The 15,832-nt window shown below is 35.3% G+C and overlaps 1 protein-coding gene and 1 pseudogene across 1 annotated transcript; both read left to right on the top strand.

Moving 5' to 3' along the window:
• Positions 1 to 2,795: 2,795 nt before the first annotated feature.
• On the top strand, positions 2,796 to 4,766 carry LOC122274588 (annotated as a pseudogene).
• An 8,974-nt stretch (positions 4,767 to 13,740) lies between these two features.
• LOC122318289 (putative UDP-rhamnose:rhamnosyltransferase 1) lies at positions 13,741 to 15,496 on the top strand. Its single transcript, XM_043135519.1, has one exon. The coding sequence runs from the start codon at positions 13,813 to 13,815 to the stop codon at positions 15,265 to 15,267; it is 1,455 nt and encodes a 484-aa protein (XP_042991453.1). The 5' UTR covers positions 13,741 to 13,812; the 3' UTR covers positions 15,268 to 15,496.
• Positions 15,497 to 15,832: the final 336 nt, after the last annotated feature.

Below are 15,832 nucleotides of genomic sequence, written 5' to 3'. Positions count from 1 at the left end.
CTTTTTATTTCTAGCTTCTTTGGTCACAAAATTAGCAGAGTAATGCCCTTGTTGTTTCAGTTTTACTTCCTCCTGAACTACCATACTTGCCAGCTCATTCACATTCCATTTATCCTTAATAAAATTATAATGCATTTGGAATGGACCATATTAAGGTGACAATGAGTTCAGAATAAATTGAACAATGAAGGACTCCTCTACTTTCATTCCCAGGGTTTGTAATCTGGCAGCAATATTTGTCATTTCAAGATATGCTCTTGCATTCCTTTGGCTCCATCATATTTCATGGTGGTAAGTCTAACCATAAGTGTTCCTACTAAAGACTTATCTGCAGACTTAAATCTCACCTCAGCATTTTTCAAAAAATCTTGGGCATCCTCAACACTAGGAAGTGAATTTTTAATATTTTCAGCTATGGTCATTTTCATGAACATTAGACTCAGCCTGTTTGAAAGACTCTTTCAGCTATGGTCATTTTCATGAACATTAGACTCAGCCTGTTTGAAAGACTCTTTCTCATCCTTGTTACTGTTTAAAAGACTCTTTCTCATCCTTGTTACTCTTTTCAGTGAGGGGTGGTGGTTTTGGACTTGTAAGGGATGAGTCCAGGTCAAGGACCCCTAAGGTGAATCTAACTCGCTCAACTCATTCAGAAAAATTAGAGCCATTCAAAACAGGAACTGATGAAGTTTGTTAATGTAATGATGTCGGTACATTGAGTTAGACACTTATAAACAATAATCAAAATTTAAATAATTATGGATGAACTAATAGTGTCATCAAGACCCTCCTTTGAGAGTAGATCTTAATACACAAAGTGTTCTCATCAATATTAAATTCTATGGATAACTAGGTGTATCAACAGAATTCTCCTTTGGGGGTAAACTCTGATATACAAATTGTTCCCTCCAACTTTTATTTGATGGATGAACTAGTAGTGTCATCAAAACTCTCATTTGGGAGTAGATCTTGACACACCAAGTGTTCACTCCAACCTTAATTTGATAGATGAACTAGTAGTGTCATGAAGATTCTCCTTTGGGAGTAGATTTTGACACACAAAATTTTCCACTCTATCACATCCACGTTACTATGGAATTTAATGATTTTTCACCAAAATTTAAGAAAATCTTGTACCTTTGGGCAACCAAGTTTTTCTATAATTTTGATGTAAATCACTTGTCCATATTGGATAAACAATTATATATAGCATGATAATAAGAGCCAATTCATACATGTATATAAGATTTATTTATGTAATAATAACATGCATATAACATTTAATAAAATTTAATACATATATTTAACAATAATAACATGCATATAAATTTAGCAATAATAAAATTTTCATACATGTAAATAACATTAATAACATGTCTATAAAATAAAATAAAATTCAGATTTTTAAATAAATAAATAAAATATTAAAAAAATAAAAATAAAATCTGACTGGTCCGGGTCTGAACTGGACCGGTTCAACAGACTAGGCTGAGACTCGAATTGGTTCACTGATCAGACTCCAAATGGGTCTGATGAGATTGGGTCAGAGCTCAATGCACAGCCCACTTTCTTTCCCTCAGGCTGGCCAGAACACAAGGCCCAAGCACTATATCTGCTAAGTATTTAAACCAAGCAACAGATAAAACAATTGGATTGGGCCAAGGCCCATGACCCACAACCCAAACCTTTTCCTATAAACCCTAATCTATAACATCTGCTCTTCTTCCTTAAAAAAAAAAAAAAAAAAAAAAAAAACCACCGCAGCACCAGTACCTTCCCTCAACAAACACGCAGCACCACATCTCACAGTAACTCACGGTGGTCTTCGTCGGCAAGGAGAAGAACAACAAGGCATCCCCAGCCTCCACTCGCCATCGAGGTCCACCCTCTCCATTTATTTTATTTTATTATTATTAACCACGGATCCTCTGCGGCAATGGGGTTTAGAGCCCTCTGTTGCCATTACAGGAACGCCGGCGAGGAGTTTCTCAGCCTCCTCGCCGCACCATCCCCCCCCCCCCCCTCCTTTTTTTTTTTAATACGCAATGTAAAAACTCACACTGTATAGGAAAAAAAAAATGAAAACAACGCCAAGTTAGATCCACAATTCAGCATTAGTAACATTTAAGCAACACGTACATAATACACAGAGTTGATGGCTTGTGAACTTTTAAGAAACACAGGAACTTTTGAGTAACACGTACATGATATAAAAAATACAGAGTTAATGTCTCAAAAATATCATCGTAATTTACATGTCAGATCAAAATGTAATATTTTGCAATATCGTAATACATGGAATCATATATATTCACTGTATATTTTATCGAGATCATAAAAAATCTATAACCTAAAACTCTAATACCACATGTTAAATATTTTATCATGAACATTAATAAACAGATCTTCAATTTTATATGATCTACAATAATAAACAGTGATAAATAAATACGTACATTTCTCCATCAGTTCGATGAAGAATTAGATCTGGATATAAAAGAAGGATCACCCTAGCAACATTGCCTCACAAGTGTCTCACGATGGCAAAAGGCACTCTAATGTTGTAGGTGAGAACCCTTTAACCCCTCAGTGCTATTTATAGATTTCTGACCATCAAGAAATCTCAGAGTTTGTATCTGACTATAATTAAAGATATAGAGTTTTAATCTTATCTCTTAGGAGTTTTCTTCTCCCATTATCACTCATCTTTTATCTGATAACTTTGAGCTATTTCAAATTCTATTAAGATGGGTGTGTGAGACATAAAGTTTAAATAAAAACTCTTACATGTCCCTCCCAAATGGATCCCCTTTTCATCCGACATAGTGTATCGGCCTTATAAGGTGAAAGAGCTCTTAAAAAACACTGAAGTGAATGCCTCCGGTGTTTCGGACTTGTTTCGTCTGATGACGGTGTGCTTGGGCACCGAAGTGGTGGCTGTGAAAACTTGCTTGGAAGTCAAAGTTGAGTGGTTGAATCTCTTCGGAGAGTGTCTCCATATACCCGCAGTTCCTGTCGGCTTATTGCCACCCTCGCCACAAGAAGGCAATGACATTGATAATAAAGATAGCACTTGGGATGCAATTGCCGAGTGGCTAGACAAGCAAGAGAAAGGGTCAGTGGTTTATGTAGCACTCGGAAGTGAAATCCGACCGAGTCATGAAGACTTCAATGAGTTGGCTCTAGGGCTAGAGCAATCGAGGCTGCCATTCTTTTGGGCTTTAAGAAAGTCAGCAGGTGGGGAATCAATTTAGCTACCGGAAAGGTTCGAGGAGCGAACCAAAGGTCGTGGGATTGTTTGGACGGGCTGGGCACCTCAGTTCAAGATATTAGGCCATGAGTCAGTTGGGGGTTTCGTGACTCACTGTGGTTGGAGTTCAGTAATAGAGGCATTTCAGTTTGGACATGTACTTATCATGCTTCCTTTCATTTGGGATCAAGGATTAGTCTCTAGGTTCTTGGAAGAGAGGCAGGCAGGAGTTCAGATTCTCAGGAAGAAGGAAGATGGGTCATTTACAAGGGACTCAGTAACACATACTTTGAGGTTGGCAATGAAGGATGAAGAGGGTCAGATACACAGGGACAGAAATGACGATCATATTTGGTAATAAGGAGCTCCAGCACCGATACGTCAACAAATTTGTTGAATTGCTTGAGAACCACAAGCAGATCATTACCAAGGGTTAGAAAGTGATGAGATTAAGTAATATTAATTGTCAGGATCGAGTTCTTTAACGTTGGTTGGGAATTAAACATTGTTGAAGATCATGTTTTAACATTGTCATCATCATCAGGGCCGTGTCCCTCATGTTGGTTAATTGTTTTTCTGTTGTACTATTACATGAGATCAGGTCCATTATTTTTGATTTTATAACTTTATTTTCCTTGTTTACTTTTTAATTGTCAAGGTATGATCGATCCCTAGCTCATGTATGCGGGTTGAAGTCGACAAATAGTCTGGATCGCCAATATAATTTGTGCCTCTAATATTATTTGTATATTTTATTACCTTTCAATTCTTGCTCAAAAGAAAAGGTACAAATAGTTATTATTTTGTGCAATCGGAAAGTTCATTTCGGCCTCGTTTGGATGGTGAAATAAGATGATATGAAATAAAATAAGATGAAAAATTTATAAATTAAATAATAATGAAATAACATTTGAATAATAGTGAAATAGTATGTGAATAGTAGTTAAATGGTTTGAGTTAAGATGTTAAGGGATTTTGAAAATGACAGAGAAAAAATTGAATAGAAAAATTATAAAATTAAAATATTATTGGAATATAACTTTTCAATATAATTTTTGTTTTGAGATTTAAAAAAGTTGATATGTTTTTGGAAGTTTGGAAAAGTTGATATAGGTCTTGGCGTCTTGGCTCAGTTAAGCCACATATTGTCACCAACTTGCGGCCTCATCGCACCGCTCAGTCCATGTGGACTCACTTAAAGAAAGTATATCATCAAGATAACGGTGTCCATCGTTTTCAGTTAGAGCATGCGATTGCCATGTTTCAACATGACAATCGTTCCATCCAAGACTATTATTCGACGTTTCTGACTCTTTGGAATGAATATTCTGATCTGGTTACTGCGGATATTCTTGTTGCCTCTCTTTCCATTCAACGTCTTCACAAGACTAGTTGTCGTGATCAATTTCTTATGAAACTCTACCGTGAGTATGAATCTGTTTACTCTTCTCTACTGAATCACTCTCATGTTCCTTCTCTTGATGTTTGTTTTGGTGAGTTACTTCGTGAAGAATAACAGCTTAGTACTCAAGTTACTCTGGAGCAATCTTTTACTAGTTCATGGTCTGTCCCTGTGGCTTATGCTGCTCAACGACGAGGACCACCTGCGCATTCTAGCATCTTGCAGTGTTTTGGCTGCAAGGAATTTGGGCATATCATTGCTAATTGTTCCAAGAAATATTACTCTTATTGCAAGAAGAGGGTCACATTATCAAAGATTGTCGTATACCCCCCCCCCCCCCCCCCCCCACAGTGACTTCTGTGGCCCCTAGCTCTTCTTCAAGTGACTCCCCTATTCCTGCACCTTCTGCAGTGACTTACTCCACACCCGAAATAGTGCAACATATGCTAATTTTGGCATTATCAACAAAGGGGTTTTAAGGTAACAATTCTACTAAACTCTGGTACATGGACTCAAGTGCCTCTAATCACATGACGAATAATCCCACTACTCTGTGTCATGGTCAGCCCTACATTGGTCAATCTGCTATTCAGATTGCCAATGGCAATTCTTTGCTAATAGCTGCTGTTGGAGATGTCTTTTCTAAGTTCATTGATGTGTTTCTTGCTACTCAGTTTTCCATGAATTTTATTTATGTTGGTCAATTAGTTGATAACAATTGTGTTAATTTTTCTAGTGATGTGTTGTGTAAGACCAGGTAACTAGGGAGCCGATCCCGAAGGGACCTAAAGTGGGGCGCTTGTTTCCACTACTTTTGCTTGTTCCAACTCTTTTTTCAGTTTCTTCTACTAAGTCTTTTACTTGTAATAATGTTTCAGATCTTAGTATTGTGTGGCATCGTTGTTTAGGCCATCCCAATACTCAGATCTTATCTTATGTATTGAATTTCGATTTACTTGGTAATAAAGAACGTTCTTCTTTATCTCTTCAGTGTGCTTCTTGCAAACTTGGTAAAAACAAAACTCTTCCATTTCCTTTGCATGCTAGTAGAGCCTCTCATTGATTTGATCTTATTCATAGTGATGCTTGGGGACCTTCCTCGGTTAGTTCACATGAAAAATTTAAATACTATGTGACCTTCATTGATAATCATAGCAGATTTAATTCGGTCTAGTTTCTTCGCTTTGAATCTGATGTTTTCTGCACTTACACTGAGTTTTTAGCATATGTTGACAATCAATTTTATGCTTCTATAAAGACATTATGCACAGATTCCATTGGTCAATATTTGTCTACTGAGTTTCAGGTATTCTTGGCTTCTAAATGTATTATTCATCAATGTTCATGTCCCGCCACTCTCCAACAGAATGGAGTAGCCAAACACAAAAATCATCATCTCCTAGATGTGGTATGTACTCTCTTGTTAGAATCCTATGTTTCATCCATGTTATGGGTTGAGGCTATGAAAACTGCTATTCACTTGATTAATCATTTACATTCTCAAGTCCTACTCATGGAGTGTCCTTATTTCCATTTATTGCATAAGCAACCTAGTTACAATAAGCTCCGTATCTTTGGTTGTGTATGTTTTGTTCATTTACCTCCTCATGAGTGATATAAATTATCTACTCAATTTGTTCGATGTGCATTCTTGGGATATAATGTGTGTCAAAAGGGATTTGTTTACTATGATCCTACATTACATCGTACACGCTAAGGATGTTATTTTCTTTGAAAATCAAAATTTCTTTCATGTGTCCTCTGTGCCCTCGTCTTCTATTGTGGTTATTCCCTCCTTTGAGCAGTAGTTCTCGAATCTTCCTCAAGTTAGTTCTCGCTTTAAACCAGGTATTGTGTATACGAGATGCTCCCGCCCATAGTCTCTTCTGGTGGCTCATCCAATATCTGATCCTACAACACTCTAGATTCAGTCAGTTGCAGCACCTCCAGAGCCTTTGGTACGTCACTCTCCTCGAGTATCTGTACCCTGGATAGGTATGGGTTTTTCCGTTCCAGTTCTGGAAATTCTTCTTCAACTCTTGCTGGTTTATTGTCCAATTTTGATATTTCTATATCCTACTCACATGCTGCTAAGCATGATTACTGGCGACAAGCTATGCGGGAAGAAATTGCCACAATATTTGAGGACAAGGAACTCCAACACTGATACGTTGATAAATTTGTTGAGTTGCTGGAGAAACAACAATCATTACCTAGAAAGTGATGAGATTTATAAGCACTATTAATTGTCAAGATTGAGTTCTTTTACATTGGTTTGGAAATGTTGTTGAAGATCATGTTTTAAACAAAATACTTAATGGAGCTCATGTACTATTAGTCTCGAATGCCATGATTTGCGCCACTATAATCTATATTTTAATCGTTTGTTTAATGAAATTAAGGGAAACGTACATAAGTTTTAGAACTTTTAACAAGCACAGATGTAGTTCCCTCTCATAGTCCGAGTGACAGAGGAGACATAAGGTGGAAGAAAGCAGAATTTAGAACTTTGAAGGCAAACTGGGATGCTTCTGTTAGTACTAAACTCAATAGAGCAGGCTGTGGTATCATTATACGGGATGAGCAAGGGAATATCATGGCTTGTGTGTGTGTAAGCCAAAAGCCTATTGTGAAGCCTGTGATGGCAGAAGGGTTGGCCTTACGGAGGGCAATGGAAGTTTGTGTTGACTTGGGTTTGGGAAGGGTGGTGTTTGAAGGTGACTCTCAAATCATTGTTAAGGCTATGAATTCTAATGAGGCGATTAGTGCAGATTATGGTATTTTGGTTAATGATGCTCAAAGTATGTTAATGATTCATCCTCAATGGCAAGTTGTTTTTGTTCACCTTGAGGCCAACTATGCGGCCCACCAGCTAGCAAAGCTAGCTTTAGAGTATGAGAATTAGCAAATATGGATTGAAGATGGTGCAATGCAGGTTATGTCGACTGTACAGTTAGAACGGTCTATGTAATGTTGACAGTTTTTTATCTGTCTTTGCATTTCTACATCAATATATGGTTTCTGATTCAAAAAAAAAAAAGGGAAACGTACATATATAGTTTCTCTTATATATCTGCGACATGGTTTTAGCCTATAAAGCTGGGATGATATTTTAAGGGAGGAAACCGTGGGTGTATTATTGTAATGTAAGTAATTTTATATATAATTTTAGGATGTAAAAGTTTACTCATTCCATTTAAAAAAAAAAAAAAATTCGTGAGTTTTAAATTTAACAATATTCTTCAAATGAAATACACAGGTCTTGCACTTTCTAAAACAACATAATTAATCATTTTCCTTATAAGATTTATGTTTGTCTTATTGTTTAATTCTGTACTATACTTTCACAAAATTATTTGATTTAACTGAGGAAACGAAGATCAGTATTTGATTTAGGAGATGGTTGAAAAAGTTTTATATCTCATCTCATCACGTCCCATTTCATTCCTAAATATCATTCAAACACAAACATTTTCAAACTAATCATTACAAATTTCTCAAACTTTCAAATAAAAATATATTTGAAAGAACAATGCCTCCTATGATAGGTTGAGCAAAGAACAATGCTTTCTCTCATTTGAAACATAAAGTTTGGTAGAAGCACCAAAGTTGGAAGGAAAGATTGCTTTCTCAAGTGGGTAGGGAAATTCTTATCAAAGTAGAGGCTATGTCATTACACAATGAGTTATTTCAAGTTACTTGAAAATTTTTGTTCTGATTTAAAAAATATGATGGTAAAGTTTTGGTGGGAACAAGATTCGATGGGTAAGCTGGAAGAAGATGTTTTATAAAAAAGCAGAGGGGAGAATGGGTTTCAGAGACCTAAAGACTTTTAATATGGCCTTATTGGCTAAACAATGATGGAAAATACTGAATGAGGAATCCACGCTGTTGCACAAATTGTTCAAAGTAAAATATTTTCCAAACTCTAGTTTCTTTGATTCCAAGCTAGGCCTCCTGCCATCCTATGTCCGGAAAGGAATATGGGAGGCTAAGAAATGACTATTACAAAGTTGCTGATGGAGGGTGGAGAATAGAAAATTGATTAATATCTTGGTAGGTTATTGGCTACCAAAAGAAAAAAAAGCATTCCACAAAGTATGAATAAGCACAAGAATCAAAAGGTGGAAAAAGTGGCTAGCCTCGTTGATGTTACTACTAAATGGTGGGATGTAGAGAAAGTTAGAAGCCTTATACCACCAAGAGCTGCAGCTGAAGTTTTGAAAATTATTATAGCAACAAGAGATCAAGAGGAAAAACTTATATGGGAACATGAAAAGAATGCCTAGTTTAGTGAGAAGGGTGCATGCAAATTGTTTCATGCAATTGGAAAAACTAAAGAAGGAGAGAGTTTGTAACGCCCCGGCCCAATAATTCTAAGGTTATTATATTGATAATTTTTATTGGACCTAAATTAAATTTAATGAGCTATATTGGATAAGCCCACGAACAATAAATTATTGCAATTGATTAGAAGTTTTAATTAAGCTCAATAACTAGATTAAATCTAATTTATTATTTATTAAATGAGTTAGAATCCTTTTAGAATTTAAAGATTGGCTATTAGATATTTATTTCAAATTAAACTCATTATGGATTGAAGTTCCCTATGCAGTCTCAGTCGCTGCCAATCCTACATTGAATGAACTACTAGATCATGTTTCTAAATTCAAACTCTCTTCTTGAATTTTTCGGTATCCTATTCCAACGGGGATACAACTCTACAAGTCATCTTCACATTAAAATTCTTTTTTAACCTAGTCCAACTCAAACTAGTTGTCACCTTTTCCCAAATCTGTCTATAAATATCTCCTTACCCCATGTTATTTGAAAAAAAAAAAAAAAGAAAACCATAAACCTCATAGTCCAGCAATGTGATTGATTTTGTATTGAAAATTTTAGGAAGCAACACTTCAAAGTAAGTAGCTTGATCATAAATTAGGATTAGCATATGTTAACTAGTTATATGTTATTATTGTTAAAGCTAGTTCTTTCGAAGCCAGTGTTTACGTATCACGCATGTCATGATATTTCTAAGTACGTCATTCATCATGTTTCATTCTTCATATTATAATTATCATGTTTGTATTATGCATCTCATATATCTTACATTGCATAAGACATATAAGCTTTTATACAATCAAGTGTAAGATAAGCTCAAAATAGCTAATCAGTTGGCCATTCAAATGTAGGGTATAAATACAATTTCAGGGTGGGCATGCAAGCCCCAGACTCAAGCATGGTCTACTGTACTAAGCTAGAGTACTGCACAATCGACTTCCTTAGCTGTAGCAAGGGAAGTTAGTGCACAACCTTGCACACAGGGTTAAGTGTGTTGGCCAACCAGATAAGTCAGATAAATTAGATCAGTAAGTTAATTTAGATAAATCAGTCATGCATAGCATAAGCGTTAGCATGATCAGTCATGATTTTAAGTTCTCATCATAAAATGAGTCATTGGCTCATTTTAGTTTATTTTTACATTTTTAAACCACCCCAAGTCAGAATATTTATGAAAGTCAAATAGGAAGACGAGACTTAGTTCAGTGAGGTGTGACAGTGGCCTAGAACATGTACAGATTTTGAGAACAGGATTTATGATTTTTTATGGCACAGATTTTGAGAAACTTTATTAAATGCTTCCGCGTACTCTCTTTGATGATCTCAGTATTTTAATAAAGAATTATTTTATTTATAGAATCTTTGTATTTGGTGCTTCTTTAAGAAAAGGTATTTGTACGTCAAGTTCAGTAGTAGCAGTCTGGCTCTCATTAAATTTTAAAAAGTGACTTTATTATTAATAGTGGGGAGTGGGCTGTTACATAGCTTTAATGCAGAAAACCAGAAGTGTATCTGGAAGAGACTATAGAAGTTATAGCTACCAAACAGGATGGAAGTTTTAAAACTAGACTGTCAACTTCGCATAATTTAAAAAACAAGAAGGTACTTATGGAGGAATGTTGTAAATTATGCAGGGAGGAAGTGGAGGATGTTGGACATACTATTTATTATTGCCCCTTAATAAGGGAGTACGGGAAAGAATAGTTAACTTGCCTGCCACCATCTAAACTAAAGAAGAACTTGTGGATTTAGAAAGGCAAGTTATGAACAAGGGTGGTAAAGAGGATCTGGAAAAGTTCTTTCTCGTTACCTAAGGGATATGGTATAGAATAAATCAGAGAATTCATGAGGAGAAAGACCTAAAACCTGAGCAAGTGTTGGAACATGCCTTATATCTGCAAAAGGAACATAATGAAGCTCAAGGAAAACCAAAGCAAATGAATCAACTGAAGTGTTGCTAGGTGCCTCCTCTAATGTTCATGAAACTAGATGCAGATGGGGCTGTTTTTCATGATCAACACAAAGCAAGGGTGGGAATTATTCTCTGAGATGCTAAAGGTGAAGTCCTTATGTTTGCAAGTAAAAAAGAAAATCAAATCAATGATCCTACAAAGATTGAACTTTTAGCAATTTTTAGAGGGTTGCAACTGTGTGCTCCTTTGGGCCTATATGAGATTATTTTGGAGAGTAACTCTTTGTTAATGGTGAAAGAATTGCAAGCTACTGGAGAACATTTGTCATTGCTGGATAACCTGATACAAGAAATAAAAGATTTGATGAAGAAGATCCAGCTCTACATAGTACAACACACAGGACGCCCGAGGAATGAAGCAGCACATAAACTTGCAAAACATGCTTGGAATGTAGAGGATATTTCAGTTTGGTAGAATTCCTTTCCAGGTTTTATTTCACAAGTTCTATGGACTAATAAACATATCATGTAATGGTTTTGATTGAATGAAATGTCTTTGATATAAAAAATAAAAAGAAAATAAAAGAAATAAAAAAATTAAGTGTAATATGTGGTGTAAAGATAATAAGTAGAAAGTGCTCTACAATAAAATGAGGGGACAGAGAGATAAGATAGTGTAAAGAGGGAATTATGAGAATTGGCATAATTTTTTATTTATTCAGTTTAATTTAATATTTAAATAATTATAATTTCTACATCAGAAAGTATTTCTTCGTAATATATTTTGACAGCGTTTTAAATATATAGTTTCGAAATAATAAATAAATTTTTAATAATAAAATTTATTATTTAAATTATAAATTATAAGCCCTAAAACTATAAATTATGTTTTCTCTATTAATGACAGCTATATTTTAATTCTGTACCTTGGGCAGTTGCCGATCTTAGCCTTCTTCGGTCAGGCTTGTTATTTTTTAGCCCATGGACACTTGGGTCTCGTGACTAGGCCAGCTATCTTCGGAGAATATTTAGCTCAGCAGTGCCTTTCCTAAGAAGCATCTTCATTGGCTTGCCAAACGACGATGCTAGTCAAAATTTAAATTATTTATGTAAAAAAGACTTACATTAAATTACATAAATTTAAAATATTTTATATTTTTTCTGCAGTCATTACCTAATAATAGAAGACCACTTTCATTAATTAAAAATTAAAATATTACTTTTTCACTCTTATATTTTCATTTTTACACTTTCATTTTATCAATTAAAATATTAAAATATTCTACACTTTCATTTCAAATGATTAAATGACCTTTGAAAGTATGTTTTTTTAATATTAATTTAATTATAATATAATTATTAACAATATTAAATTGGTAAAATTATAAAATGTGATAAAAATAAGTTTAAAAAAATATTAATTTAATAATATTTTATTATTATATAAATAATGAATGGCTAATCTAATATGGGGATTGAATTTAGATGGAATAGATAAATGTAAAGAAGTATTGATATTGGCCAAATTTGAATATGAATTTAATCAAGCTAATGAGGATGCTCTAATACTAAGTGGCATGGGTTTAAGTGAAATAATAAGTTACAAAAATTTTATTTTCAATCACTTTTACGTATTCTTTTGCGCACTTCATTAATGTGATTGATTATATAATAAAAAATATTAATTCAACCAATCACATTAGTAAAGTCTATAAAAAATACGTAAAAGTGATTATATATAATATTACTCAGTTAATCAATTGTTCATAAAGTAGTATTAGAATCTGACTTGGAATCGTGCAAATGGCCCAATATCGTTGTGGTCAGCAATTAAAGGGGTTTATATTTTATAGGGTCCCTATGCACATGAATGCACCCGAAACGGCTTGCGGTCCAACACGAAGAAAAATAAAGAATTTTGATAGGTCTAGGACAAATCTATGGCGCTCACACGATAAATAATGAAATTAAGAATTTTTATTAATAACTATTGTTAAAGGGTGCCCAATGGCATCCGCCAAGCATTCTCATTGAAATAATCAAATATCTTTTTATATTTCTTTGGTTATGCTACCGTAATTATCAAATTTGAAAGCAAAAAGTCATCACTTTTTACATTACATAATCCATTATAACACATTTTAAGACTATATTAGTCAAACACCCCATTAAATTTGCATCTACATGATCCAATGAGAGTGCTATAATAAAGCAATGGGCCGGGTGGCATTAATATACAGTAATCAATACTGGAAAATAGAAAAACTTTCTTGTAAACATAATCCATTTAGTTTTCCTTTTTTTTTTTTTTTTTTTAATGAGAAGTATTGTTATAATTTTGTTAGTAAGATTTAAATTTTCAAATTCATCTTCTAAATTAAATTACATATATCGCATAGATGATGTGGTGTAAAAATTTTCAAATACAATTATTTTTATAAAATATCCATCATTTTAAAACATAATTATGTAAACTACTATAAAAAATATTGTGTATTTATCATTTTCCTTTTTTCAATTCCTTGCAAACCTCTTTCTCCGAGCTTCCCATTAAATATGGTAACTTTTTTTCTCTCTTTCTTTCGTGCTTGCTTAATTGGCTACCAAAAAAACTTGTGCAACTTAGCGAAAACAAATTGATCTCTTACCTACAATGGGTAGATAAAATGACCAATTTACTCCTGCCTTTACCTAAATTCCATCGTACCTACTTTAGATGAGACCCCATCTCCCAAACAACCCTTAGAGCGGGTAAGTTTTGTATTTATTTTACAGTGGTTAAGGTACGCCCTTGCATGTGTGTGTGTGTGTGTATATATATATATCCAAGAGACGAGATTAGTACTGCAGGCGAAGATAAAAAGTAATCTTGGAATACCACCACCACTAAATTAGTACCTAGCTGCCATGGCTGAGCCCAAGAAGCAACTTCACATGGCCATGTTCCCATGGTTAGCCTTTGGTCACCTAATCCCATTTTTGGAGCTCAGCAAGCTCATAGCCCAGCGAAAGGGTCATCGTATTTCGTTCATATCAACACCTAGAAATATTGAACGCCTCCCCAAGATCCCTCCAAATGTTGCACATTTGATAACCCTGGTGAAGCTTCCCTTACCCCATGTTGACAACATGCCGGAAAATGCAGAGTCGACCAAAGACATACCGTCGCACTTACTGCCATATCTCATGATGGCTTATGATGGTCTTCAAGAACCTTTGTCTAGGTTTTTGGAAACTTCAAGCCCTGATTGGATCATTCATGACTTCGCCCCTCACTGGTTACCATCAATTGCAGCTAGACTTGGCATCTCGCAGGCTTTCTTCTATATTTCCAGCTCATCATCCTTGTGTTTCACTGGCCCCCCACAAAAGCTGCCGTTGTTAGCGTCGTCCAAAACGACAAACGAGCCCGACCCCAACGCACGAACAAAACTCGAGCATTTCATTGTCCCCCCCAAATGGGTCCCCTTTCCAACCAAAGTAGCATATCGACTCTACGAGGCTAAAAAAATGTTTGAAATTCACGCTAGAATGAATGAATCTGGTGCTGAAGACATGTCATTTCATTTCATGACAATGTACTCGTCCACCGATGTGGTGGCTATTAAAACATGCATGGAAGTCGAGGCTGAGTGGTTGAATCTCTTGGGAGAGTTACTCCATATACCTGTGGTTCCTTTGGGCTTATTGCCACCCTTGCCACAAGAAGGCAATGACAGCAAAGATAGCACTTGGGATACAATTTCTGAGTGGCTGGACAAGAAAGAGAAAGGGTCAGTGGTTTATGCAGCACTCGGAAGTGAAATCCGACCGAGTCAAGAAGACTTCAATGAGTTGGCTCTGGGGCTAGAGCAATCGAGGCTGCCATTCTTTTGGGCTATAAGAAACCTGTCAGCTGATGGGAATGGGGATTCAATTGAGCTACCGGAAGGGTTCGAGGAGCGAACCAAAGGTCGTGGGATTGTTTGGTCGGGCTGGACACCTCAGTCCAAGATATTACGCCATGAGTCAATTGGGGGCATGGTGACTCACTGTGGTTGGAGTTCCGTAATAGAGTCATTGCAGTTTGGACGTGTACTGATCATGTTGCCATTCATTGCGGACCAAGGATTAAGCGCTAGGCTCTTGGAAGAGAAGCAGGTAGGAGTTGAAATTCCCAGGAATGAAGAAGATGGATCATTTACTAGTGACTCAGTGGCAAAAACTTTGAGGTTGGCAATGAATGATGCAGAGGGCCAGATATTCAGGAACAAAGCAAAGGAAATGGCCCCCATAATTGGGAATATGGAGCTCCAGCACCGATACGTGGACAAATTTGTTGAATTACTTGAGAACCACAGGAAGATAATTACCAAGAGTTAGAAAACAGAACCTGATGATTAAGATTATGCAAATTAAGTTTTACAGAAGTTCCTCAACCAGCAGCTTGGGAGTAATAATTATGTTGTGTCAATTATTTTCCTTGTTTCCTTTTTGTTGTTGAAGATGTTTTAAACAGCATCGATCATTGTCAAGTTGGTATTCCCTCACGGTGTTTAAAGCCGAAAATAATATTGGAGCTATCTATAAATATAGTCTCGATCGATCGGCATATGAATTTGCAATTATCATTATTTATATATTTTATTACCTTTCAATTTTTGCTCAAAAGAATATATTTAAGGTACAAATACTTATTATTATTTATAATTGGGCAGCACTGTTCTTTTCAGAGATGAAACTAGTACTGTGAGTTTGGATACAAAGATTGTTCTAACTCATCTCATCTTATTATTACAACTTTCTCAAATATTCGCACAAAATATAATAAACAATTTAACTTTTTCAAATCTCAAAACAATAATAATATTAAAAAAAAATATTCTAACAATATTTTGTATAATTTTAATCTAAAACCATTTCATCTTATCTTACTATTCAAACTGCA

The sequence above is a fragment of the Carya illinoinensis genome, chromosome 8 (genome assembly GCF_018687715.1).
Source record: "Carya illinoinensis cultivar Pawnee chromosome 8, C.illinoinensisPawnee_v1, whole genome shotgun sequence".
Taxonomy (NCBI): domain Eukaryota; kingdom Viridiplantae; phylum Streptophyta; class Magnoliopsida; order Fagales; family Juglandaceae; genus Carya; species Carya illinoinensis.
This window is presented reverse-complemented; position numbering and strand designations above follow the sequence as displayed.